The 23,759-nt window shown below is 53.4% G+C and overlaps 1 protein-coding gene across 3 annotated transcripts; it reads right to left on the bottom strand.

The window, feature by feature from the left end:
* Positions 1-6,219: 6,219 nt before the first annotated feature.
* On the bottom strand, positions 6,220-22,183 carry LOC105474335 (activin A receptor like type 1). 3 transcript variants are annotated; one of them, XM_011728913.2, is made up of 10 exons: positions 21,856-22,183; positions 17,044-17,109; positions 16,231-16,482; positions 15,817-16,028; positions 15,515-15,614; positions 15,006-15,152; positions 14,119-14,394; positions 13,365-13,562; positions 10,492-10,622; positions 6,220-8,814 (listed from the first exon to the last, which is right to left on the bottom strand). In XM_011728913.2, the coding sequence occupies exons 2-10, from the start codon at positions 17,102-17,104 to the stop codon at positions 8,680-8,682; spliced, it is 1,512 nt and encodes a 503-aa protein (XP_011727215.1). In that variant the 5' UTR covers positions 17,105-17,109; positions 21,856-22,183; the 3' UTR covers positions 6,220-8,679. The 3 variants fall into 3 exon arrangements, with proteins under 3 accessions (XP_011727215.1, XP_070927790.1, XP_070927789.1); XM_071071689.1 differs by lacking the exon at positions 21,856-22,183 and having other exon boundaries at positions 17,044-17,221; XM_071071688.1 differs by lacking the exons at positions 17,044-17,109; positions 21,856-22,183 and having other exon boundaries at positions 16,231-17,021.
* Positions 22,184-23,759: the final 1,576 nt, after the last annotated feature.

Here is a 23,759-nt window from a genome sequence, read left to right on the forward strand (position 1 = left end):
TTTTTTTTTGAGACAGAGTCCCGCTGTGTCTCCCAGGCTGGAGTGCAGTGGCGCGATCTCAGCTCACTGCAACCTCTGCCTCCCGGGTTCAAGCCAATCTCCTGCCTCAGCCTCCCGAGTAGCTGGGACTACAGGCGCCCGCCACCACACCCAGTTAATTTTTTGTATTTTTAGTAGAGATGAGGTTTCCCTGTGTTAGCCAGGATGGTCTCCATCTCCTGACCTCATGATCCACCCGCCTTGGCCTCCCAAAGTGCTGGGATTACAGGCGTGAGCCACCGCGCCCAGCCAAGGGTCTTCTTTAAGTCTTTCCCCAACCCTAGGTCACATGGGTGTTCTCTTACATTTTTCTTTTACTAGCCTTACAGTGTGGCCTTTTACACTTTGGTCCTTAATCCATGTGGAGTCCATCTTTGTAGACGATGTAAGGGAGAGTCCCAACTGCATTTTCTATGAGAACAGTGATCCAGTATTTCCAACACTATCTAAACAATCCAGCCTTTCTTCACTCACATTTTAACAGCTTTATTGAGATATAATGTACATACCATACAATTCATCCATTTAAAGCACATAATTCAATGATTTTCAGTATATTAACAGAACTGTAAAACCATTATCACAGTCCATTTTAGAACATTTTCATCACCCCTCACAAAACCCTGTATTTTTTAGCCATCATCTTCACTTTTTTTTTTTTTTTTTTTTTTTGAGACAGGGTCTCACTCCATAGCCCAGGCTGGAGTACAATGGTGTGATCTCAGCTCTCTGCAACCTCTGTCTCCCAGGTTCAGACAATTCTTGTGCCTCAGCCTCCTGAGTAGCTAGGATTACAGGTGTGTGCCACCATGCCTGGCTAATTTTTAAATTTTCAGTAGAGACGGGGTTTCACCATGTTGACCAGGCTGGTCTCAAACTCCTGACCTCAGGTGATCTGCCTGCCTTGGCCTCCCAAAGTGCTGGGATTACAGGTGTGAGCCACCGTGCCTCTTAAAGTGCTAGGATTACAGGCGTGAGCCACCGTGCCTGGCCTGTTCCTGGGCTCTTTATTATGTTCTACTTGTCTATTTGTCTACTTGTACTATTCTATGTTTCTGTGACTTGTCTTATTGTCTTCTGGGGTAAGTCTCCCCCTTTGCACTTCTTTACAACTGACTTGGCCAAATTCACATATACTTTAACCCAGGAATTCCACTTTTTAGAATGTATCTTATAGAAATACTTGAATAAAGAAAAGTGATATATACACAAGTTTATTCACTGCAGCCTTGGTTGTAATGGCCCCAAACTGGAAAAAAACAAAACTTCCAAAAATAGGGGACTGGTACATTCAAAGAGTGGAATAATACACTGTTTTAATTTTCTGTAGACACTCATTCTTTCTTTGTTGCCCAGGTTGGACTCAAACACCTCGGCCTCCCAATCCCAAAGGGCTGGGATTATAGGTGTGAGCTACCACACCTGGCCTTTAGTTCTTTATTTTATTTTTTTTTGTTCCCACACTACTCCAATGTAGATGCATTGGCTTTTGAATCATGTGAATGAATAACATAGTCAGAAAATAACTTAAAATAAAGAAAATTGACTTAGCTATTCATGAACTTATACTCTTCCATATAAATTTAGAATAAATTTGTTGAATTACTAAAACAACAGGTGGGCTAGGTGTGGTAGCTTGCATCTGTAATCCCAGCTACTCAGGAGGCCCAAGTGGGAGGATGAGTTGAGGCTGGGAGTTTGAGGCCAGTCTGAGCAACATCTGAGTAAGACTTCTATCTCTAAAAAAAATTAAAAGTAAAAAAAATTAGCCAGGATGGTGACATGCACCTGTAGTCTCAGCTACCCAGGAGGCTGTCTGAGGAGGATTGCTTGAGCCTAGGAGTCTGTGACCAGCCTAGGTGATATAGCAGGACCCACCTCAAAATAAATAAGTAAGTAAAATCCAACAAAACAGCTGGAATTTTGTTTTTGTTTTGTTTTGTTTTTTTGAGACAGCATCTCACCCTGTCTCCCAGGCTAGAGTACAGTGGCATGATCTCAGCTCACTGCAACCTCCGCCTCCCGGGTTCAAGCGATTCTCCCGCCCCAGCCTCCAGAGTAGCTGGGATGACAAGTGCCCACCACCACACCCAGCTAATTTTTTATATCTTTAGTAGACATGAGGTTTCACCATGTTGGCCAGGCTGGTCTCAAACTCCTGGTCTCGAGTGACCTGCCCGCCTTAGCCTCCCAAAGTGCTGGGATTACAGGAGTGAGCCACTGGGCCCGGCTACAACAGCTAGAATTTTGACTTGGATAAAACTCTTTGCTCTTTACTCCTCTGCTCCTTCCATCAAGTGTCAAAAATGCAATAGAGATATGAGGGCCTGAAGCCAGGATAAGGCCCTAGTTGGGTGGCAACCAGGACTGGAAAACAGTTAAATCAAGAAAATCTCCAAGTTGTATATGCTGGCTGTTGGTTTTCTTTTAAACACTGGCCACTTAGAACCATCTATGCCACTTTTTTCTATGTTTGCCTTACTGTTTTCTTAAGGAGTTGCATCTCTGGAGAAGAGGGGGAAAGAATCATTGAATATAAAATCTTTACAACATCTGTCCGTGAGCAATGACTACTTAAAACACCAGTGGCAGGCAAAGTCTCATCACCCACCTGGTGGCAGGTTATCTCAACTGCAGGCCCAGTGCTTTAGGACAACTACCTTTGTCAAGCTGAACTTACAAATCAGAACCCAAGAAGGGTGGTAGGGCCTGCCTCAAAAACTTGTTTGCGTTCTTTATTTTTCTAAACATCAGTTCAGCCTCTTGGCCTGAAGGATCATAGATTCCAAATTAGTAGACTCAAAATTAATGAGATTTTCCAGTAACAAGCTTGAGACTAAAATTATGGAAAACGCACTAATTATAGACTATCTAGCCACCTAACCACCACTTGGATCCAAGCCTCTGGGAGGAGAGGAGGAGGGAAGAGGACGGTCCTCGATGAGACCTGTGCTGGACTGTCCTTCCTCTAGGTGCTGCTGCCCATTTCCCTGGCCTGAGGCCTCCCAGCACCCAGTGCTTCCTGCCTCAGGGCTCCCATCCCGACCCAGGCCAAGCTGGGCCCCCCTTCTGAGACCTGTGTAAGCCTTCAGGCCAGATTCCTGGAGACTATAAAATAGGGCCCACGTGGAGGTAGGGGAATGCTTTCTCTTCAGTTCTGGGAAGCAGTATGAGGTGGGGGTGTGGAGTGGGCAGTGCTGGGAGAAGGAAGAGGGGTAGAAAAGGCAGACAAAATGCCCATTATACCCAAGCCTGTCGATTTCCTTTTTTCATGTCTTTATCAGTGTTTGTGACTAAGCTTCTTATCAACAGGAAACGCCTGCCTGAGGGGATGAGGCAGGTCCTGGGGGCTGGACATAGGACAGGGAATTCTGGGTAGTGCGTGGTGGCTAGGCAGCCAGACTGAGTGGTCTCTCCTTTCCCAGGACCCAATAAGGTTCTCAGGCTCCTTGCCTTGGCATCTGGTGGATCCTTTGATATACACAAGAAGACAGCACACCAGACATGCCCCAAAGCCAGAGGGTCTACAGGAGGGAGCCCTGGGTGGGGCTCCAGCCCCGACCCTCTGTGATCAAGGAAGGTCGCCAAACAGCTCAAACTATAATATGGGAATTGTCTTTGCCCCTCGTCTCCACCAATCACCAGTCCCCCTCCTTTCCAGATGAAGAGGCCAAGCAACTGGCCAAGGTCGCAGATAACTTAGTGACAGTTACATCAACTGGCTCTTGTAAGTCTGTTTCTGCATCTGAGCCTTCAGAGGCTGGTGTGTGTGTCAAGCATCCAGGTGTGGGACAATGAGGTACTTGGTACAGACCTCTAGATGAAGAAGAGGAGGGGACTGCAGCACTGACTGACCTCCTACTGTGTGCCAGGTGCTCCAAAAATATTGATCATGAGACTAGGATCCTTATCTTTCAGATAAGGCTCCCAGGAGAGGAACAGACTGCAGGTCAGATTTCCCAAGAGGTGAAGATCTAATCTTAGCATTGAAAATAAATGCCCATGAGGGATGTCTGGGCCAAGCAAGGCTTTATGGGTGGCTGAGAGAAACAGGTTTATCTATCTAGACATCTTTCTTCAAACCAGCAGAAGACTGAATAGAGAAACAGGAACTGGCTGTTCTCCTGGTAGGAGAGGTGGGAAGGGTTTGTGCAGAACAGAAGATGGGTTACCTGGCTTCCTGTTCCTTACCCTCTGCCTATTAGTTGCCCTTGAGCAACCAGATTCTGTTTCTGGTGATGCTGGTAATAAGGAAATTCCCTTTATTTCCCTGCCCATGTGTCTCCCTGGACAACCCCACTCTCCCCCTGCCTCACCATTCGCTCCTGCAGCTGGGGATGTAGGTCAGTAAGAGTGGGTGGGTGAGAAAGAACAGAGAAGAGACTCATCCAGACATGACACCCTGCAGGGCAGCAGTGACAACACTTTAACCTGAAAACTGCCTGAAAATAGACTGTGTGTCTATGACATTATGCAAATCATATGCAAAGTCAAGAAGCCCTCTGTCTCTATTTCGAGCAAACTGAATGTGGCCCTGGTGGAAGCAGCTCATTCCAAGAGTCGCCCACCCAGAGTGACGATTGCACAGCTAGCATCAGTCCCAGCCCTGGGAGACTGGACACAGGACGTGCACCCCGCACTCCACCCCCAGGACAGGGACTTCTAGGTGTGAGGACTTTGCCATCTCTTGGGCTGTTGATCATAATGTTGGTGAGGATATGGAGGAAACAGCACCCTTCTTGGAGGCTGGTGCAAGGCAGGACTGAGGGAGGATGGTGCCTTGGAGGGTGGAGAGGAGAACTGTTGGTGAGGCCTTGGCGGGGGAAGGGGTGGCCCTCCACATCAAGGCTCATGCTCCAGGAGCTACCCTCAGCCCCACTGTGGCATGCTATGGCACCTATCACCCCTCAGGGTGATACCACACAGATGGTCCTCTCCCTCTTTGTCTAGATAGGGAAACTGGGGCCTGGGGTCCCCGAGGAAGTCAGGGCAAAGCTGCAGAGAAGCAAAGTGAGCAGTGGGTTTTTTTCCTCCAAAGGCAGGCAGGTTCCCTGAGGTCTACTTGTAGGCAGGGGCTTGGACGGGGTGACTTCCCAAGGGCTCTTCACAAGAACCGGAGAGCAGTGAGCCAGTATTGCCACGGATCCTGCTCAGCGTTCACGTACCTCCTTCTCTGCAATTTCCCCACTGCCCTTCTCCCAACTCTCCAACCATAGTCTGGACAGCATGGGGAGGACATAAGGACAGAGTCTGGCAGGCACAGGGGGAGGGGAAAGGCTGCCTTTGCCGGATGCTAGCAACGCTCCTATTTCCTCAAAGCTGGTCTGAGGCCGGGTGCCCCAATCCTCGGGGAAGACACTGTGTTGTGTGGGTATCCATGAACCCAGGGTAGGAGGTTCCAGGCATGAGGCTGCCTTGGGGGTGCAAGGGGCCACAAAGTCATCTGTGGTGTCAGGTGTACCCTCCCCATGTTTCCCGAAGAGGGCATCCAGCACAAAGGCACAGATTTTCTAGGCTGGGCAGTCCCACAGGCCAGGACCCTCTCAGCTTCTTTTAGTACCTGCCTCCGCCATGGCATGTCCCCGCCCCGAATTTCCGGGGATGAGAATGGGATGTGTGTGTGAAGTGCTTTCTGATCCCAGGACAAGGTAGGTCTCCAGGGAAGGGGATCTTCCCATGCTGGGAATGGGGACTGACTCCTGGCAAGATGGGGACCCCATTTGAGAAGGGAAGTGAGAACAAGGAATTGAGGGGGCGTCCAAATTGCCAGTTTGGAAGCAGAAAGCTCTTTGCTAGGTGTGGTGTTCGGGGGACAGTCCCTGCAGAACAGCAGGTCAGCGAGCACACGGACGCTGGCGCCCGGGGGCGGGGAAGGCTGTCCCACCCGGCCGGGAAAGGCCCGCGGTCCCTGTGTGGGGACGGGCGGCGGCCGCTGGGCAGCCCTCCGCCAGCAGAGGGCGACGTGGCAGGTGCGGCGACCAGGCTGCTCCCAATCTGGGGTAGGAACTGAGATTTGGGCCCCCGCGGGGGTCTGAGCAGGGGCGTGAGGAAACTGTGACCTGTGTAAGGGCAAAGCTGGGCGTGTATCCTGGGCCCCTCTCCTCCCGCGATCCCTCTGGTTCTATCTGGACCTCTTGGACGGGCCACTGCAGAGGCGTTGGCCTGGGAAGACTCTGGAGCTCAGGATTTAACCATGGTTTATTGCAGACCTATTGTGTGCCAGGCACGAGCCCAGTACTCCCACAAACAGTGTCTCCAGGTAGGAGAAGTGTAATTTCGACCCTGCCACACCTTCCTGCACTCAGACAGAAGCATGTGCAGACTGCTCTCAGCAAGGCCACCTCCTTCGCTCCCTGGCCATTGGGCCCCTTCTCTCTACCTGTCTCCTGTCACTCCACTTCCTGCCCCAGTCCTTCTCTTAGGGATTTTCCAGCCTTTGGGGAGCTACTGCTTTCAGGTTCTGGCTGTGGGGTCTCGGCAGGATTTTGTCCCAAAACCCAGTAGAAATAAAATCCTTCAAGAGGGAGATGATTCGTGGGCTGGGTGGATTCCAGTGACCAGAGGACATGCAAACTCTGCCCTAATGATCTGGGAACCTAGCCCATCCATTTAGCTTTCTGTTTTCACCCAGTTTCACTTCCTGGTTCTCCTCTGAGCCTTGCACAATGCTGGGAGACAGGCCTAGAAAAGTGCCACCGTGAGGATGGTGGAAGACACACATAAGATGCCAGACTGGGGAGGCTACTCTGGGTCATTACAGCAGGAGCGGGGAGAGCTTTCTTCATTTCCCTATCCCTGGTTTGAAGACTACTAGGCCAGATCTTCCCAATCTTAGGGCTGTCCTTGTCCGTAGCCTGAGTCCCCACCCCTGCTCCTTATATTCCTCAAGCTCCCCTCCAACCCACTTCCCTGCACCCAGGGGCCAGGGCAACCTGCTCCATACGTGAGCATACATACATCCTTGACATTTCCAAATGCCAGACTCTCTGTGTGATTCTCTAGAGCTATTGAATTCACCTGAGACACACTCTCTGGGCCTGGCCAGGGGTGTGGGCCTGAGCCAGGGGCCAGTAGGGGAGCTGGAGGCTTCTTGGATGGAGCCAAATTTCTTTTGATCTTGGAAGACTTAGAGGAAACCACCCTGCGGTCCTAGGGCACAGTAGACTATGCCACAGAGAGGACCGAGGGGCTGGCTTGTGGTCAAAAGGCCCAGAGCTGTCTGAGCCCAAGGGTGGCCACTGGCATGGTTTTAGGTAAGAATTGGAGCTTGGAGACTTAGACTAGGAGGTGCTCCAGACACTCCTTGAGTCAGGTAAAGTTATTTTCAAACCCCCATCTTGAGGCAAATTGGCAGGGGCTGGAGCATAAGTAATAGATGAGACTGAGGAAGTTAGCTCTGATATAGGCTGAAACGTCAGAGAACTAGAGCTAAAGAAGCCTCAAAGGACATCAGGACCAAATCTTCCAATATGTAGATAAGAAACAAAGGTCCTGGCCGGGCACGATGGCTCACACCTGTAACCCCAACACTTTGGGAGGCTGAACACCTGAGGTCAGGAGTTCACGACCAGCATGGCCAACATGGTGAAATCCCATCTCTACTAAATATACAAAATTAGCCAGGCGTGGTGGCACGTGCCTGTAATCCCAGCTACTTGGGAGTCTGAGGCAGGAGAATCATTTGAACCTGGGAGGTAGAGGTTGCAGTGAGCTGGGATCATGCCACTGCACTCTAGCCTGGGCAACAAGAGTGAAACTCTGTGTCCAAAAAAAAAAAAAAAAAAAAAGAAAAAGAAAAAGAAAAAAGAAAAGAAAAGGTCCTGATACAGGCCTGCTTTTGTCACATGGAACAAATACCTGGGGTCAGACCTGGGTCTCCTGACACCCACTGACCTTCTCTCTGCCACGCTTGGCCTCGACATCCTCTCAGTTAATCTGAAAGTCCTGGGCCTTACCCATCTGACCTGCCCCTTCTCCACTGGCCTGTGATCCTGCCACATCCTCAGTAGGACCTCTTAGGTTTTAATGCCCTAGTAACTCAGGCCCCAGCTCTCCCAGGCAGCTGACATTCAGCAAGCTGTGCTCTTGTTGAGGAGACAGAAAGCCCAAGGCATCATGGAACTGAGATACAAACCCACAGAGAGAAACTGATGGGCCCTGGCTCTCTGGAGCTTATGCCAGAGGCTGAGGCCTGGCAGGGAAGTGTGTGCCGAGGGCTGGACAGGGCCCTGTGCCACCCTGGCAGCTCTGGTGGAGCAGTGGGGTTGATCAAGGGCAGGGGGCAAAGTGCAGGCCCAGGCTCTGAGTCTGGGACTGGGATTCCCTGGCTTGGCACTCTGACTCTGGAGCCTCTTTTGCATCCTGTCCTGGGAGTGGTAGGGGTGCACCCTGCTGGCCATAGCGGTTGGAGAGAGAGCCAGGCGTCAGGGAGCCTGCCGCTTTGAGCAGGCTAGACGGCAGGGGATCAGATTTCCGCCCAGCTGTATTTTTGGCTGGGTGGGCTGGGGGCCGAGCAGGCAGGCGCAGCTGCCCGTCCCCAGCACACACCACACTCACACTACCTCTACCCAGATAGGGCACCATCCACTACCCCCCACCCCCCACCCCCCTGCAGGCAGAGAGGAGTCAGGTGCTCCTGGGCTACTGAATCACTTTGGGCTTCTCTGGACTGTTGCTAATTTTCTGTAGTGTCTTCTTGATCCGCAGCGCAGTGAGTCGGGCAGAGGGGTTTGGGTACCAGCACTCCCGCATCATCTGAGCTAGGCCTGAGAGGACCTGGGGGTTGAGAGAGAGGTGCAGAGGAGAGGAGGGGGTTGGGAGAGAGATGCAGAGGGAGGTGGGTCAGAGAAGATGGAAAGAAGGAGATGAGGAGGATAGCCAGTAATGGGGAGACATAAGCCGGAGAGAAAGGATGAGAGGAGGGAAATGAGAGCATTGGACAGGAGAGCGAGAGGAAAGACAAGCAGTGAAAGGGAGAACAGAGGATGACAAAAAATAAAAAATGGAAGAGGAAGAGAGTAGAGTGAGAAAGGCATGGAGAAAGACAGGGAGGACAGAAAGAGAGAACTCAGATCTTCAGGAGCACTCAAGCCCCCTTGGGCGAGCAGTGTCTGTGAAACACCTTACCCCCATCCCCACCTTTGCCAAGATCCACAGGAAGGGGCAGATTCTTCAAGCCTGGGGGCTTCCACATCCCCATCCACAGGCTAAGACCCCAGTGCAGAGGGCAGTGTCTCCCAGCCCCTCCATCAGCCATGGCTGGGCCCAGGGGACTGTGGAAGTTTGAGAAGTGGGAACTACCCTAAAAATGCAAGTGTCCAGGGAGCAACCCATCCCAAGAAGCTCACCAACCCATCCCAGGGAGCTCATCAACCCATCCCAGGGCCTGGAATGAGCTGGCCCCACTTCTGGCTCCTGAAAGTGAGTGTGTGTGTGTGTGTGTGTGTGTGTGTGTGTGTGTACAGGAATGCATACATGTGACTTTTTGTGGATATGTATGTATGTTGTACAGAAATGTATGTCTATGTATACATACATGTATACATGTATAGAATATATTCATTATTTCAATAAATATTTATTAGCACCTGTTGTGAGCCAAATATTATGACAGGTAACAGGGATATAAGGGTGAGCAAAAGACATGTTCTTTGTCCTCACGGGGCCAACAGTCTGGCGTATATGTGCATGTGTATATATCTGTGAGTGTATGTTCAGAAGGATATTCATGCTTGTATGTGTTGATATATGTGTGTGTGTCTTTGTATAAGTGAAGTGTTTTGAGAAAAAACAAGGACAAACAACAGCAGAACAGCAACAAACAAAGACAAACAGCAACAAAAATGCCACAGTGGTCAGGTGTGGAGGTCAGGTGTGGAGGCTCACACCAGCACTTTGGGAGGCTGAGGCAGGAGGATCACTTGAGCCCAAGAGTTTGAGATAAGCCTGAGCAACATAAAAGACCTTGTCTCTACAAAAAAATTTTTAAAATTAGCCGGGTATGGTGGTGTGTACTACACCTAGCTACTGGGGAGGCTGAGGCAGGAGGATCAGTTGAGCCCAGGAGTTTGAGGGTACAGTGAGCTATGATTGGGTCACTGTACCCCAGCCTGGGTGACAAGAGCAAACAAAACTCTGTCTCTCAAACACATACACACACACACACACACACACACACACACACACACACACACACACACACAGAGCCACAGAGAGCCTCTGACTTTTCACAAGGAAGGTGAAGGTTCTTAAATTCTCAGAATGACCAGATGGCGCTGGGGGCAGGGAGCATGGGCCAGGGTTGAAAGAGGGAGTACCTAGAGAGGTGCCCTAACCAGGACACCCACTATCTACCCGAGATGAAGCAGAGGCCTCAGACATAAGTTCTTGGGCCCAGAAATCCCAGCCGTAAGCCACCACCCCATGCCATCCTAATCCCAGTAGAGGCCTCACCGGGTCTGCAGCCAGCCGGTTAGGGATGGTGGGGGTCTGCTGATCCACACACACCACCTTCTTCATGTCCTCAAAGCTGGGGTCATTGGGCACGACATCATAGAAGGGTGGTCTATAGTCCTCCACGATGCCTGCAAATGGACAATGGAGGGGACAATCACTTGGGACCCCAAGGAGGCCCAATACCACCCAGAGGAGAGCCTTTCCTACCCTCCATCCCAACAGCCAGAAACCAGTGGCCTGGACATGTCCCTGAGAGGGACAGTATAATGCAATAAATGTGTTTCTAACTAATACTAATGACTGCCGTTTGTTTTGCACTTGGCATGTGCCAGGTATTCTGCTGTAAATACTTTACGTGTTTTATCCTATTTGTCCTCACAATAGCCCTATGGGGTGGCTACTAGTATTACATCCATTTTACAGATGAAGAAACTGATGCTCAGAAAAGTGGGGCCCAACATTCCACAGCTAGTAATGGCAGAGGCAAGACTCAAATCCATCTCGGATTCCTAGGCCAGCCTTGTCCCCAGTCTTTCCTCAGTTGCCTTCCACCCAGTGCCTGGGACTGCTCGCAGGCCCCAACTATCACACATGCCTGATAATAATAACACCAAATGTTTACTGAGCACTGTGTGCCAGGTGCTATCCTAAGAGCTCTGCATGAAATCCTCACAGCGGCCCTATGAGGTAGGTAATACTATTAGCTCCACTTCATAAGCCAAGAAATGAAGGCCAGAGAGTTTAAGAAACTTGTCTAAGATCAACAGATAGTAAGTGACAGGGCTAGGATTTAAGCCCACAAAGTCTAACAGCAAAGCATGTGCTCTTGACCTCCGAGCTGCACTTATTTTTATCCAGGTCCACATCACATCACCCAGTGTCAGGGATGGCACAGGCCTCTGCTGACTCCTGCAGCCAGCACTGACCCCCTCCTCTTGGTATCCCAAGTTCACAGTTTTTAGTAGGAGCTTTCTGAAAACAATGCCTGTGGAGTTGCAGACAGCCCTGTGCCCCATCCTGTTTCCCAGCCTGAGGCTGGGGGCCACGGCCACACAGGCCGCAACCTCGATAGAGCCTTCGCCAGCTGTTCTCCCCATGGCCAGCTTCCAGGCCGGCCCCTGTGCCGCTCACGCCCTAATCAGTGCTGCACAGAGGCCTGAGTGTGTCTAATGGGCCTTTAATCAGTGCCGGGGCTGACACCAGATTACAGTGTTTATAATGTGCCGCGAGTCCGTGTGGGGCTGATGGAGCTTCCCCCTCCGCCCCAGGCAGCCTCTCCCAGCCTTTCCTTTCTGCCCTGCAGCTTGGTCCAAAGAGCCTTGGCTTCTTCCAGGTTCCCCTTTCCCCCATCCCAGTCTCCGTAGAGCCCACTCTGGCAGTTCATCCCCAGAGTCTTAAGGAATCTAAGCGCCTCGTGAGTCTCCCCAAGGGACTGGTGACACCACAGCCTCCGTTTTCAGTCGATGACCACTGAGGACAAATGAAGTCTGGCATGGGGCTGGCTCCTAGTAGATACTCAGGAAATGAAGACATCCTTGTCCCCAAGAAGCAGGGCTCCAGCCATATCCTGAGGATTGTCCCCAACCTGTCAAGACTCCTGGAAGTCCCTCACCATGGACAGCCTCCTCAAAGGTTGACAATGTTCCCACCAGTGTAGAAGACCCACCCATCCTCCATCCACCCCAGGGCTGAGAGAGCATCAACCACAGGGCTGCCCGGGGCAGGTCCCTCTACCTGCCGCAGTCCCTCTAAATCAGAGTCCCCTGTGGCAACCCACAGTAACAACGAGGCAGCAATAAGCAGGCAGTGCAGGCACTCACATGCATTGTGTGCATGAAGAAATCAAAGGCCAGAGAGGTTTAAGTGCACACAGTGATGATGAGCACTGGCCCCGGAGCAGACTGGCCGGTTTCAGACCCTGATGCTGCCTCAAGCCCGCTGTCATTCTGTGCCCCCATCTCCTCAACTGTACAATGGGGACAATACGAGGTCAGGCACTCATTCTATCTACAGCAATAACGGCCACTAATATTTAGCTCTAGATATTGTTCTAAATACTTAGATTATCTCAACAACTGGAAGCTATTTTTATTCTTTCTTTCTTTATTTATTCATTTTTTTTTTTGAGAGAGGGTCTCACTCTGTCACCCAGACTGGAGTGCAGTGGTGCGATCTCGGCTCACTGCAACCTCTGCCTCCCAGGTTCAAGCAATTCTCCTGCCTCAGCCTCCCGAGTAGCTGGGATTACAGGCGTGTGCCACCAGAGCTGGCTAATTTTTGTATTTTTAGTAGAGACAGGGTTTCACCATGTTGGCCAGGCTGGTCTCGAATTCCTGACCTCAGGTGATCTGCCCGCCTCGGCCTCCCAAAGTGCTGGGATTACAGGCATAAGCCACCGCCCCCATTTTACAAATGAGGAAACTGAGGCACAGAGAGGCCAAATAACCTACCCATGGTCATGGCAAAATCAGCAATAGAACCCAGGAAGTCTGATTCCAAGCCTATGGTCTTAGCCACTAAGCAATACCACTGCCTTGCCCATATCAAAGAATCAAATAAGATAATACATGTAAAGTATATAGCATGGCATCTGGCACATATTTAAGCTCAATCAATGTTAGCTGCTATTAATATTTCTGTTATTATCACGTACCCAAGATTTCACAGCCAGACTCACAGACCCCGTTATCTGTTTTTAAGGTTTATACCTTAAAAGGTCACTCAGCTGAATCAGCTGGTGGGCAGCATGGAAAGGGTGCCAGGAGGTCTGGCTGCAAACCTCCCAGGCCATGGGCACTGGCCATGGCAGGAAGCCCCTGGCTCCACGGGCCAATTGCCCTTTCCCTACCCTGTGTAGGGTGGACACTCACCGTTCACGATGGTCCGGCGGGCGATCTCCCACAGCACCAGGCCAAAGGCCCAGATGTCAGTCCACTTATAGGACTCAAAGCAGTCCGTGCGGATCTGCTCATCCAGCACCTCGGGTGCCATGTACCTCTTGGTGCCTACTCTCGGGTTGTTGCCGATGTCCAGGTAATCGCTGCCCTGTGAGTGCATCACAGCCAGGCCTGTGGGGGTGAGGCCTGTCACTCCTGTCCCTCTCCCTGACCTGGGGTCCAGGGGGCAGGCAAGGTGGGGACTGAGAGAAGCAGTGGGACAGAGAGGGGGAGGCAGATGGAGACCTGCATGGAGATGGGCTGGAAGACAGTGACCACAGAGAGAACCACCGCCCCAGGTACTCTTTGCTTATGTAGTGCTCTTTAGGTTCTCAAGAACCCAGCGAGATGTGAGTGGGCAAGGCAGGCATTATGATGCCCACTTCACGGAGCAGAGCCGGAGGCTGGTGCCGGGGAGGGATATAGTTAGCGAAGCCAGGAATGAGAATCCAGGTTTCTGGCTCCTGCCTCCTTTCTCCCAACTCCTGGAGCCAGGATGGTATGGTGGAAGGAGTCTGGTTTGAAAAGGGTGTTCAGACAACTCATGCGGTCTTGCAGAGGAGAACTGAGACAACATGCACCTCTGTTTTCAAGCGCCAATCATGGTCACCGCCCATAGGCAAAGGAGAGGAGAGAGCACGGGCTGTGCCCACCTGTGAAGGGTCTGCCCCTGCCCTGCCCAGCTCACCCAGGTCAGCAATGCAACACTGCAGGTTGCTCTTGACCAGCACGTTGCGGCTCTTGAAGTCACGGTGGGCAATGGCCGGTTTGCCCTGTGTACCGAAGATCTCCACGTGCAGGTGTGCCAGGCCACAGGCTGCGGACACAGCTAGCCTCAGAGCCAAATGCGGCTCCAGCGTCTGTCTCTGCAGAAAGTCGTAGAGGGAGCCGTGCTCGTGGTAATGCGTGATGAGCCACAGCTGCGTGCTCGAGTTGCGGGAGGTCATGTCTGAGGCGATGAAACCTGTGCACAGAAGGGTCGGGTGACTCAGCCAAGGGGCTGGGGCTAAGGGAGGCTGGAGTGGTCAGGGTCAGGGTGGGGTCGGGGGAGAGGGAATGGGCTGGGTCACTGCTCAGCAAGGTCTGGGGTGGGGGTTGATGTGGCTTAGGTCAGAGACAGAGCTGGAGTCAGAGGTTGGGTCTGGGCCTGGCTTAGTGGCTTGCACCTGTAATCCCAACACTTTGGGAGGCCAAGGCAGGAGGATTGCTTGAGCCCAGGAATTTGAGACCAGTCTGGGCAACATAGGGAGACCTCGTCTCTACAAAAAATAAAAAAGTTAGCTGGGCATGGTGGAACATGCCTGTGGTCCCAGCTACTCAAGAGGCTGAAGTGGGAGGATCGCTTGAGCTCAAGAGATTGAGGTTCCAGTGAGATTGCACAACTGCATCCCAGCCTGGGTGACAGAGCGAGGCCCTGTCTCAAAAAAAAAAAAAAAAAAAAAAAAAAAGAGGTTGGTGCTGCAGGTGGGCTGGGAGTCCTTCAGGGTTCTGTTAATGTCTGGAGGTCTGTGAATTCGAGCCCTGAGTGCAGGAGGGCAAAGCCCCAGGCCTGGCACAGCCGGCCCCTCCCCTTGCCTAGGATGTTGTCGTGTCTGAGCAACACTGTGTTGTAGATCTCAGTCTCCCGGAACCAGGACTGTTCGTCCCTCGAGGAGAAGATCTTGACGGCCACACTCTCACCGTGCCACAAGCCCCGCCACACTTCGCCATAGCGGCCTTTTCCTGATGGCCAGAGGGGAAGGTGAGGGTTACACACTGGGCACACAGAGCCCTGGAGGAGCCCCTCATCTTGATGCTGTGCTGCCTCCCTCGCCCACCCCACCCACAGAACCCCTGACCCTTAGGTTTAAGTTAATCCAGACCCAAACCCAGCGGCAGGCCACCCCCAGCTGCCTCTCGTTCCACCCCGGTCCTGCAGAAAGAACCTAGCCCTGGCCCGTCTCCAGCCCACTCCCTGCCCAGCAGAATTCCAGTTCTGACCCAGGCCTGGCACTGCCTGTGATTCCGGAAGCCAAGAACTCCCTCACCCCTCAAGGCTCATGAGAGCCCTTGGTCCTCATCCACCGGGCTCACCCACTGCTCACCCACACACTCCACCAAGGCAACCTGCCGTGCCACTGTCCTCTGCACCAGGAAGGGGAGCCCCGAGCCACTCCCTGTGGTGCAGTCACTGTCCAGGAGGTCCTGGGGGTATGGAGAGGCCACTCAAAAGCTGCCCTAACCAGCCGCAGCCCCATTCTCCATCCTCAACCTGGGACCTGCTGGGTCACTGCAAGCTCCTCACTCGCCCAGCTCCCCACCGGCTCTACTCTCTGGATGACCCCTCTGATTCCGCAGTTGCTATCTGCCCCACTCCACCCTGTGTCCCAGGTCCCCAGGCCCATACCCCCAACATGCTGTCGCCCTGCTCAGATGCTTTCAGGATGAGACTGGACTCTCCCAGCTCGCTGTGCAGGCCCCGCTGCTTCTCCTGCCTCCGTCGGACATGCCACAGGCCCACGACACCCAGGGCCACCAGGGCCAGCAAGGCCAGCACGGGGCCCAGGATCAGGGCCAGCTGGCTGTCTGTTCCCGGCTGCTCCGAAGGAGTTTGGGTGGCTGGGGGAGGGGACATTGAGGCTCAGCTTGCACTAGGTCAACTTCCCCCACCTTGGGCAGACCATTCTGCCAGTTAAATCCCAGAGTCTTGCCCGCCCCCCCGCCCCCAGCCCCTTTATTGGCCAGAGCATGAGAGGAAAGGAGGGAAGGGAGGGCAGGGGCCGAGAAGATGGGGAGGGAGTGCTGGGGCAGCTGGACGTACCCTCCAGCACCAGGGACACGTTGCGGTTGCAGAGGTGGCTGTCACAGCAGTAGTGGTTGACGAACTCGGTGGGGCGCCCCCTGCAGAGCTCCCTGTGCAAGTTCCCGCAGCCCCGATGTTCCTGGGGGTGCCTCCCCTCCTCCCGCACCAGCACTACTGTGCACCAGGCCCCCTGGCAGGTAGGCCCCCTGCAATGTGGGCTCTCACATGTGCAGGTCACCAGCGGGCCCCGAGAGGGCTTCACGGGGTCACCTGGGAGACACACCGGAAGCTCAGCCACTCTGGGCCCAGCTCCCCCAGGCTGAGCCTGACACCCATTTCTGTCCCATTGTCCCTCTCGTCTGACCCCCCAGACAAACACCTTGAAGCTTTGGTCCCTTACTTCCATCCTCAGTCATCCTTCCCTCAGAGCCCTCCCCTCAGGGCAGCTGACACTGAGAAGCAGGCTTCTGTCCCCTCCTGGCTCCTAGGTTCTCCCCTCCCAGTTCTAGGCTGGGCTGCGCCCCCAGCCCCAGTCCTGAGAGCGCTCCCAGGCTTGGCCTGCCAACACCTGCTCTCCCTCCGCCCCACATATAGGCTTCCACCCTAGCCTGACAGAGCTCCAGCCTGCAGGTCTGGACCCAGAGGAGAGCAAAGGAGGGCTGGGGTAACTGGGGGCTGAGTTTAATGGAGCCTCACTCTCCTCTATTCTCCAGTCAAGCTCCTAAATTCTCCCCAGTTTCTCAAGTTCAGCCCCAGGCAGAGCTGATCTGGGCCTAGATAGCCCTTTCTCTATCCAGGTTCCTGTTTCCTAACTGCTCCCCCAGTACTCACCCTGGGTCACCAAGGCCATCAGCAGCATCAGAAGGCCTCTCCTCGGGGAGCCCAAGGTCATGGTCCCTGCAGAAAGGAGCAAGAGAGGTGGAGTAAGAGCTGCAAAATGTGACAGCCGCCAGCTGTGGCTCCCTCCCGCCCAGAGGAAATCACAGAGAGTTTTTTTTGGAGGGGAGGCAGGGAGGCCGCCTCCCTACTCCCTGCCGCCTGGCTTTGGGGCGGGGCCTGCAAGGGAAGTCCTGGTTCACTTCCCCATGGAAACCATCCTGTTAGAGGTGAAGGGTGGAGAGCCATGTTTAAGTGACCGAGAGCTTGGGGAAACCCTAGCTCTGCACCCCTGCTGCTGAGCTCAGACTGGAGGCAGGTTGGGAGAGCCGCAGGGAGCACCCAGTTGGGGTAGAAGGAGCATCTCTCCAGCAGCTCCCCTTCTGTTCTGTGTCTCTTTCCCACACCCTCACAGCCTTCACCCCTGCCTACCCTTTCCCAGTGCCCCCCCAGCCCTGGCTGCCTCAAACATAAACAGGCTCCTGTCTTCACTTCCTGCCATTCAGGGTCCTGCCAAGCCAGGAACAGGAATCAAGATTGTTTAGATTGGGGTCTGGATAGAACAGGCAGGAGTCACGCACAGCAGGGATCTAAGGGCATATTTTCAGGGTGGGCTGCAGCAGCCATAGGGTCTGGAGAGGCTATTTAAATATGCCCTTAGTTCCTCGCTACCCTTAGTTCCTTGTGCCTGGGACACCCACATGACAGAATTCTAGGTGGATCACAAAATCCAGCTCCTTGTCTTACAGAAGAAAGGATTAAGGCTTATACAGGGAAGAAGACTTGTCCCGGGTCTGACAGGACTCACTGGCACCAGCAGGAGTACAACCCAGGCTTCCAGACTCCTAGTCAAGTGCTCTCCCCACACCGTCCCTATCCAGTGGTGGCAGCCCATGTCTGAGCCCTCAGGCTGTAACAACCACGCAAAGCTTGGATGGCGCCGGGTCATGCCAGGTGTAGAGGAACCTCTCTGCAAGCTCACCAGAGTATAAGCTGCCCTCTCAGAGTCATTCCCTGGCCCCCTTCTCTCCCCTTGCCATCTAGGAAAGGGTGGGTGGAGGGCCAGTGATGTGGCAGGGGAAGTGAAACACACTTAGACACTGAATGTTTGAACTTCCATGGCTGACTAGGGTTGAACTTTTTCAGAAGTTTGTTGAAGAGTGTCAGGGGGAGTAATTCCGGTCTGTGATATTCCCCAATCCAGGTCCCACACCAACCAGTGCTTCTGAAGCCACCCAGTCTTCGTTTCTCAGAGGTTTAGAACCAGAAGATATGGGCTAAAGCTGCAGCTAGAAGGACTCTAGTCAGACAGCAACAGGACTTTCTGAATGGTGGAGTGTGTGCAGGTGTGTGTCTGGGGACTGGATCCTCAGGCAGCGCACAAGGCAGGGAGACTGTCCTTTGGCATGACACGGTGATCCTCACAGGGCTGGGCATATGGCCACAGAGGCTTCAGAAGGCCCATAGTTTAAGAATGGTGCCAAATGAAGACCCGAGATCCTGAGGCTCTGAGGGCAGTATGGCCAGGGATGGGGTGGGGGGCTTCATAGGCCTCTCTGGCTGGTGGCACGCCTGGACTTCCTGCCTGGGCTTCCTCTGCCCCAGAGGCCCAGGCTGGGGGAGGAAACAGAGCCCTGGGCTGCTGCAGCTGTGTCCCCAGCCTCTGCCTGACCTCCTGCCTCTTGCCCCTCCCGCAGCCAGTGAGGACTCTAGCCAGCACTGTGTGGCAGGGCCCGTGGTGGGATGGGATGGAGAGAGCACCCCAGAGGGGCTGAATCTGCCCACTGGGGTACTAGCAGGAAGCCATCCTTGGCGGCCTTTGCTAGCCCAGAAAGCTGCAAAAAAGAGGGTTTGAGGTGGGAAGAAAAAAGTGGCTAACACTAAGGCTAAAATCCGGCATTCCTCTAGGACCCTCTGTCCGTACCTCTAGTTCTCTGGCCGTGCCCCAGTCCACCCTCCTTCTACTTTATCATGCATCAGAATCACCTGAAGTGCTCAATTAGTAAAGCATATTCACTGGTTTCACCCTCACTACAGACTCTGATTCAGTCCTGGAATCAGCAAGAAACATGCATTTTTTAAAAGTTTCCCAGGGAGTTCTGATCAGTTTGTTTGGGCACCACTCTTTGAGAAATGGGTCCTGCACAATGCTAAGTCTGGTTCCTCTGCTTTCATTTTGCTGTACAGGGCCCTGCTGGGTGAGTGGGAGTGGGACGCAGAGGGAGGGGACACTCACTCCCACCCAGGACCCTCCCCATCTACTAGAGAAGGGACAGCCAAGGGTAAACACCAAAGCCGGGACTTGGTGACACTGTGGAGCGAGGCCTGTCTGCATCTGCAGAACCCATCTTTGGTCTAATCCTGGGAATGTGATGGAGTAAAATTGGGACTGTCCAATTTTTAACTGGACCCAGTGTGAGGTCAAGAACAGAAGGGTGCTGAGTCCTGACCAGTTCAAACTCAGAGCTGACTCTTTACAATTTGCCCTAAAATCTGACTGTAGCACAAACAGACTCCTGGGGCCTGGCAGGATCCTTTCACTTCTAAGCAAAACTTTGTGAAAGATCTCCTGCTGACAGAAGCATCACTATTGTTGGCCAGAAATTACAAACGTTAAACTAAATTCAAACGTTAGCTAAACACTATGAAGTAATAATAACAGTTAACCTTCTCTGAGTACTAATTATGTGCTAAGTACTGAACTTGAATGGTTTATCTGATTTAATCATCACAACAGTCCAATGGGGGAAAGTGAGGTTCAGAGATGTTAGGTTTCCTGTCCATAGTCACTGAGTGTGTCTTAATAAACTTAAATTGCTGATAATAAATCCTTCCTTGGTCGTTGTTATTCCTCCAATTGTTTGGGGTTAGATGAGTTCCTCAAAGGAAGAAAAAGACATGGGTCTCGGTGGACATGAACAAATTGCCCACTGCTGTTGTTATTAACGGGTGCCCTACTCAGATTTGTTTAAATGCAGACAGCGTTTTTGTTTGTTTTTAATTTTTTTTGAGACAGGGTCTTGCTCAGTTGCCCAGGCTGGAGTGCGGTGGTGCAATCATAGCTCACTGTAACCTTGAACTCCTGAGCTCAAGTGATCCTCCCACCTCAGCCTCCCAAGTGGCTGGGACTACAGGGGGGTGCAGCACCATGCCCAGTTTTATTTTTAGTAGAGATAGGGTCTCACTATGTTGCCCCAGGCAACAGTGTTGCTGCCCAGAAATCATCAGTTTGCCATAGGCGTAGTCAAAGTCTGAGCCTTCCGTGGGGAGAGCCAGAGTAGTGGTATGCCCCAAAGGTGCTTATCAATCTTTTTCTCCCCAGCACACCTGAAGGATTGATAAAACCCACTCCCATCAACGGCAGTGGCTCAGCACAGCCGTGATTGTCACAGGGCTGGAGAAGCACCATCTCAAGCACAACCTTCTGGACTCACTCTGCACTTCAGTAGGCCTTACCCCAACAGCAGAGGACCAGAGCCAGCTGTTCATATTGGGTTGCCCCTACGATTCATCCACGTGATTTATTAGCCCCTCACAGCGGGGTGATGCAGCGGAACAAGCCTGGATTTTCAGGTCTCAGGCAGACCATGGAGGCAGCACAGAGTAGCACAGAGGTTAGGGTGTGGGCTCAGGAGCATGGAGACCTGGGTTCAAATCCTGCCTTTGCCTCTTAGAGGCATGAGATTTGAAACAAGTTACTTAAACTTTCTAAGGCTTAGGCTTCCCATCATATGTAAAGTGGGAATAATAGTGTTATCTCATAGGTAAAATGTAGCAAAATTATTTAGCAGAGTATAAGTAGTATACAGTAAGCACTTAAATGTTATCAAGACCCCAACCATGCCATTTACCCCACCATCCAAGGAGTTTTGGACAAGTTATTCATGTCTGTTTCCTTTTCTGTAGGATGGACATAGTAACCCCTCTTCCACTAGGTTGTGACCAGGATTACATGAGAAAAAAATGTATCTAAGTGTCTACATAGTTAGTACTCAATAAATGGTAGCTATTTCTAACAAACCAATGAAATGGGAGGACAGGTGAGAGAACAGGTATGAGGACCGACCCTGACTCAGCCAGAAGCTGGTAGAGAGGGTGAGAGCAACTGTCCATTATACCCCTGTCCTTGGAGAAGGAAAGAGGAGCTGGGGCAGCCAGCTCAGCCGTGGGTTTCACAGCACTGGCCTCCAGGGCAGATGGAAAATCTGGGGTCCCAGCCTGGAGGGAGACTGGGATCCCCTTTGGCCTGGGTCCTGAAGGAAGGTCATGGAACGGAGATGACTGACCATGCGAGGCTGGGGGTGAGGCTCCTTGGTTGGAATGATAGTGTCAGATTCCTCAAGCAACAACTGGAAGGACTGGTCTGGGAAAGGTGAGCTCTGCGGGGAGTCTCAACAGCTGTGGAAGTGGACATTCACTCCAGGTCCACACAGCGGCCTGGAGGACGTGTGATCCCTTCTATGTGAGTAGAGCAAGACAAGAATCCCACTGCCCATTTTATGAAGAGGGTAGAACAGAGAAGTGAAGTCACTGACTTAGAGCCAAGTTTCTGATTTCCAGTCGGGTCTCGTCCAGTCCCCTCCTCTCAGGTAGGGTCATGGGTAAGCTGTGCGGGGTCAGCCAGGGGCAGCTTGCGTTTCTAATGAGCTGGGATTGAGCCTACCACGACCACTCTGCGGTGACTCTGGGGTCCGCCCGAAGGAACGGCCCACTGATGCGGGGGTCAGGCCGCCCGCCTCCCGGTCCCGTCCGCGGACGTCGACTCACCTCTGGGCCCGCTCTGCGGGTGGCGGGGCGCGAGCCTTCGGTGAGCCGGGGCCACCTCCCCTCCACCGCGCGGCCGCGGTTGCACCGCGAGCGCTGGACTGCGGGCTGGGGTCCGGGCGCGGCCTCGGACCGGGCTGGAGCCGGGGAGGGGCTCGCTCGGCGCGGTTGGCGCAGCGGCCTCCCGGGACTGGGATGGGGGCTGGAGCAAAAATGTTTCTTATTCCAGCGTCTTCCTGCCTGGCCCAGCTCCACCACTCCCTCCTAATAAACCGTTTCCTTATTGCCCAGCTCGCCGACTGGCCGCCGCTCGCCCCTCGCTGGGGCTGCAGGACCGGGACCCTCCCCCGCGCCGCTCCCAGCCCCTCAGGGGGCCTCCCCTACCAGCAGCCCGCAGCTCCCGGATCGCTGGCCCGCACCCGGGCCGGACCTCCCACATCCGCCTCCCCGAGGGGGCGGGCCTTTGACTCAGGCTGTGGGGGTCCTGTGGGGGTCCCATAGGGGTCCCGTGGGGTCTGGACCCATAGCCGTGGGAGACAGAGGCGAAACTGTAGGCAATGTCTGGCGGCCGGAGCAGTGGGTGGGGGTAGAGGGGGATGGCTGGCAGCATCGGAGGGGCCGCCTGGGATCTGGGCACTGGGAAGGGGCCACCAAGGAAGGGACAGGCGGGGGTGAGACGGGGAAGGACACTACCTATCCTTACCCCACCCTCAGCCCGGGGTCCTCGGTCTAGGAGGCTTGGAGCAGTGAGGGCAGAGTTTGGGGCTAGCAAAAGTCCAGATGCGTTTTGGCTCCGCCCTCGGGAACTCCCGACTTGGCCCAAATCCTTCAGTCCCCTCCCTCGGGCCCCTTCATCCCTCATTTGTCCCCTCCTCTCTTCAGCAGCCTCTCCCCATCCGCACTCAGCACAGGGGTATACAGGCCCAGAGGGACAGCCTTGGGTTAGCCCTGAGGATGGTTTGAGCCCTTCCTGGCCGCTGTGCAGCTGGGTGACAAAGACACTCCCGCCCCTCCAGGGACGGTCAGAATGGAGGGACACGATGGGAGCTGCCTTGGACCTTCCCCTTCCAGGCAGGGCCCCCACCCCAGCAAATGGAACTTTAAATAGAGGTGGGGAAGGGAGCCTCCCTGGAACACTGCTGACACAAGGCAGCTGGGGAGGGAAGCAGAATGGCTTCACATAGGCAGCGGAGGGGGACACAGACTCTTCCTGGTGCGCCTGCACAGGCTGGGAGCACTGACCTCACTGCCCTGCTTTGCTCCAACCACCTGACTACCTGCAGGACTCTGGTCTTAGTCCTAGCCTCCTGGTTATCCACAGACTCTGAAGTCAAACTACCTACTAGGAAGGCAGGCTGGTTGTGTTACCGTAGGCTAGTGACACCTCTCCATGCTTCAGTCCCCCATCTGCTAAATAGGCATAGTAAACGGTGCCAGCCTCATAGGGTGGTTGTGAGAATAGAAGGAAATGATGCTTATCTCAGCTCATAGCAAAGATGCTGGCTGGCTGAGCCTGACTCAGAGGAGGCCCTCAATGAAGGCGTTTGTTAATTAAATGAATAAATGAAAAGGCTGGGGAGGGGGTGGCCTCAGAGACACTTGGAAAGACGTGGGTATTAGAAGCAGGAGTAGACCTCTAAGGTGTCTTACTCTAATATGGGGATTCTACAAGATGAGCCAGGGACCCCTCCCCCCGCCCCGCCCCGCCTTTTGACAGGAATAGAGGCTGGGGGAGATAATGGCTAAAGGCTCAGACAGGCATCAATTATTGACTGACCTCACTTCCTCTGCTGAAACCCTCCCCATCCCCCACCCTGCAGCTGCTTCACAAGTTGTGAGCCTCGTGAATTCCCAGGACCCTGACACACCCAAATTTCAGTGTCAGGACAGAACTGTGTCCTGCAGCC

The sequence above is a fragment of the Macaca nemestrina genome, chromosome 10 (assembly GCF_043159975.1).
Source record: "Macaca nemestrina isolate mMacNem1 chromosome 10, mMacNem.hap1, whole genome shotgun sequence".
In the NCBI taxonomy this organism is placed as follows: Eukaryota; Metazoa; Chordata; class Mammalia; order Primates; family Cercopithecidae; genus Macaca; species Macaca nemestrina.